This window comes from Silene latifolia, chromosome 5 (genome assembly GCF_048544455.1).
Source record: "Silene latifolia isolate original U9 population chromosome 5, ASM4854445v1, whole genome shotgun sequence".
In the NCBI taxonomy this organism is placed as follows: Eukaryota; Viridiplantae; Streptophyta; class Magnoliopsida; order Caryophyllales; family Caryophyllaceae; genus Silene; species Silene latifolia.
Genome location: NC_133530.1, coordinates 53,943,079 through 53,947,447, shown reverse-complemented (window position 1 = coordinate 53,947,447; position 4,369 = coordinate 53,943,079). Strand labels below are relative to the sequence as shown.

The following is a 4,369-nucleotide window of genomic DNA, read 5'->3' as shown; positions in this document are numbered from 1 at the left end:
CGTCTTCCCCACAAGACGCCCGTCTTCCCCTCAAGGCGCTCGGATTGTTAGACAGAAAGAAAAGATAAATACACAGCCCAGAATCCGAGCGTCCCGACATCAATCCGCCCGTCTTCCATCAATCCGTCCGTCTTCTCCAGAAGACGCCCGGGCAAAAGCTCCAGAAGACGCCCGTCTTCACCCCAAGACGCCCGGGCAGAAACCACCGAATCCGCACGTCCCGTGCTAAAGACGCCCGGATTCCCAGGCAGACCCATTTCGTTTCTTCAAGCTTCAAGAAAGATGCCCATCCTTCCAAAAAGACCGGCGTTTCCTTAAGTAGGGACTTAATCGTCATTTAAGCCCTTACTTAACCCTAATTCACACACCTAATCCCCACTATAAATACCCCATTTGTAATAATCAAAGGACCAATCTCTCTTAGTAGGAAATTCTCTTAGATTAGATTAGGAGTAGATTAGAATAGATTAATTTCAATCTTTCCACAAAATTACACATTAATCTCTCCTTAATTATTGTTCAAGTTTATTATTAAGTAATTCAAGTTTATTATTGGGTAATTAAGAAGATCATTTGGGTTTATTGGTAGATTGACAACCTTCCATCAATCATCAAGTTTTTCTATTATTCTTTGCATTATTATTTTGGAATCTCCATAGGTATAATTCTCTTAATCCTTGTTTTAATTATTGTTAATTTTTCTTACTTGTTCATCATGTTTTACCTTGTTAATATGATTGACAACCTTGTTAGCATGTTAAACTTGATAATGAGTGAGTAGTCTCTTAGCTAGGATTAGTGGGTAATTAGGGAAAAGCAACATGGGATTGATTCATGCTTAATCTAATATGTTTTCACAATTAAATTGCTTGCTTGTTGTGATGTCAACTTTATGCACATGTTATGTTTGATGAAATGCTAAGCCTATGAATCCTTGCATTTACAACCATCTCTTATCTACTCAACTTGACTTGTAAGATATAAACCAACTCGAGTCTTGTTAGACCGTGCATAGAAGTTGAATAGGAGGAAAGTAAGTCGACTTGTAGGTGTTGTACAATCTAATCGATTCGGCTCCGGGACCCAACTCTTCCTATGAACCGTAAGACATAAACCAACTCGGTTCCTTTACAACATTAATCGCTTGCAACTTTGTGAACATGTTTGTATGATCAAAACCATGAATCCCCTATGACCCCATGATATCCTAGCATTTTTAATCAATTGTTTACATCTTTCCTTTTATTGCTTGTTTTACTTTATTGCTTTTATTAGTCTAGAACACAACTACAAACCCAAACAAATTGTGACACTAGCATAAATTGAGATAGATAGACTTAGAACCCAAAGCACACCGTCCCATGGATCGACCTCGACCTACCGCTAACTAGTAGTTTGTTGAGTATTATAAATGTGTTTTGATTGGGTGTACAACGACACGCCCACGATCACTTATTGCGTGCACTAGATCTTGTGAGTCTAAATTAACAAGTAATTTAGAGATTAATTAGAATAGTCTAATTATAGGTTAAAAAACCTAACAAGTGGTATCAGAGCTTTATTGATGCATGCAAATCGTTTTATAGGTTTTTTACGAGTTATTAGATGACCATAATAAAAACCGAATTTTTTTTATCAATATAGGATATACACGAAATTTTGCATGCATATATACATTCTGGTCCTAAAATGTTTTAGGTCATTTTAGATGATTTATGGAATTTTATTACTCACTTTTATAATTTATTGGATAATAATAATATTTTAATGAGTAAAATGGTTGTTTATTAACTAAAAAATAGTTAGACTTTGAAACTGGCCACAATATTTTAATATGATCTCACATGCATATTTTACTTATTGTACGTAAAATTTATGGTTAATGTGATTAATTTTGCATGATTTATGATTTTAATGGTAAACATGGAATAAATCGAGATTATATAAGCTAAAAAAAATCTAAAACGAATTTTATGGAATGAGAAAATTAGTTTAGGTTTCATTTATATCCTACATATCATATATGAAGTTGGAAAATTGATTAGATTAATTTTCGTATGCTTTAGGTATTTTATTTGATAAAACCGATAAATAGCAACTATATTTTTCTCTAAATTAATTCGAATTTTTAACCCAAAATTTTTGACATTATGAAGGTCATGGGAATATTTCAGAATGTTCAAAAAAATTAAATTTCAAATTTTGAGATTATTGTAATTAAATTTGGAATTATTTCATAAAAGTTATGATAATTAGGGTTAAATATGAGCAATAATATAAAAACAAGTTGAACTATAGTCAAATTATTAGTGTAGACTAATTTTGAGTCCTAAAATAGTTAGGGTAATTAAATTGGACTTAAATTTAATTTAAGTATTATTTTGTGATTTAATAAGTTAAAAGTCACGCATTACCATAAAACCGAGGAATATACGATACGATCTAGTAGAGCGATTTGGCACATTGATTTTGCATGTTGAATACATATATTTATATTGTTGCATATTTTTATAGATTAATGTCATTTAAATTTATGTAATTTTGAATCATGTAATTTGTCTTAGTATGGCCTTAGTTTAATTGGTATTTCCCGTAATGTAAAGGAATATCGATTCGGTTGTAATTTATTGTGATCTCGCATCACCGTTTTGTAATTTAATAGATTTAAATTTTATTAAAAATTTATAATAGGTAATGCAATGTATTTTATTATTATATTTGTAGTTCTGGAGTTTCCTAAAGACGGAGTCTTTCGGAAAGGAGTTCCAATCAAGACGGTGTTTCCTTGGGAGGCGTGTCACATGAAGTTCAAGGGACCAAAGGAGTTGGTTTTCGAATTTGTAATAGATTATTAGTTTTTCTATTTTAGGAAAGGCCATAGTAGGAATTTGTTTTATTTTGCATGTTTTCTTTGTTTATATGTTTGCATGCATGCCAAATCGACATAACATCACATACATATTTTTTTATATCGAGTTCTCGACCTTGTCAATTATAATTATCGATAGATCACTAATTTAGTTCACTTAAATGAGACAGATAATAAATTGACAAGACCTTCACATTTCTAAAAGTTGAGACTTAGCCTTACCAAATAGTAGGAACCCATGAATCCCAATTTCATTAGGGGTCCTATACAGTTCGCCGGGGTGCTTTCTTTTTACGTTGGGTAAGTGGGGTAATAAAATATTATTATATTTCGAAATTTGGTTGAACTCAACGGAAGTATTAGGGTCCGTAGGCTCATGTGTTCCGGGCTAAAGATGAACTTAATGTAATTTCATCGACCGAGAGTTCTAAGTGTAGAATCGGTTAAATGAGTTAACCCATCGAATTAGTATAGATTTGGATCTTGGAATCATTTATATAATTGGGTGGAGGTCTTTATATAAATGCTAAACTTGTCTAAAATGTTTACAAGTCTTAAAAACGATAAATGTTAACATTTCCTTTATCTCCTTTTTTGTAGTCAATTTGATTTGTCGCAATGACAACCCCTAGCTCATCCCTACCACCTTTCACTACCGTTTCATGGCTTCGGGTCTTCATGGATCGATGCAAACTCAAAAAGAATGGTTCTAATTTCTGCGATTGGGATGGGAAACTTCGCTTAGCCGCGGAAGGTGATGATAAACTTCGTTTCCTTACAGAACCTTCTCCCCCTACTCCTAATGATAGGTCATCAAATGCCGTGAGGGAGGCCTATGAGGCCTACCAAAAGGAATCGGCCGCGATCAAGAATGTATTGATCTTCTCCATGGAAGACGATATTCAAAGGAGTGCCATAAAGATGAGCACCGCCTATGAGATCTATACTAAGCTTGTCACCATGTTTTCACAAGCACCTAGAATATTGCAATATGAATCGGCTTCTCAATTCTTTAAGCTCAATATCAAATAAGGACAAAAGGTGAGCACTCATGTGCTCAAAATGATTGAGCATGTTGAGACTCTCAAGTTGCAAGGGGTAGAAATCCCCGAACAACTAGTTATTGACCAAGTACTCCATTCCTTGAGCCGTATCAAAGGCTATGTTCAGTTTAGAGTAAACTATAACATGCAAAACATGGGGACCGATCTTCATGAGTTGCACAAAATATTTGTGCAAGCCGAGAGAGATATGGGTCTCAATGTGAGTACTAGCAAGGATGTACTCAACATCAACACTAAGAGTAAGGGAAAGTTCAAAAAGAGTGCCCACAAAGGCAAGAAGCCAATTCCCTACAAGGGCAAAGGGAAAGCTATTGAGAATAGCTCACCCAAACCAAGAAGGGAGCAACTTCCAAGGATAATTGCCATTATTGTAATGGTACGGACCATTGGAAGCGCAATTACCCCAACTACTTGGGAGACATCAAAGCTGGACGCG

The 4,369-nt window shown here is 34.5% G+C and overlaps 1 protein-coding gene across 1 annotated transcript; it reads left to right on the top strand.

Annotated features, from left to right (window-relative positions):
- Positions 1-3,487: 3,487 nt before the first annotated feature.
- Positions 3,488-3,901, top strand: LOC141655378 (uncharacterized). Its single transcript, XM_074462463.1, has one exon. The coding sequence runs from the start codon at positions 3,488-3,490 to the stop codon at positions 3,899-3,901; it is 414 nt and encodes a 137-aa protein (XP_074318564.1).
- Positions 3,902-4,369: the final 468 nt, after the last annotated feature.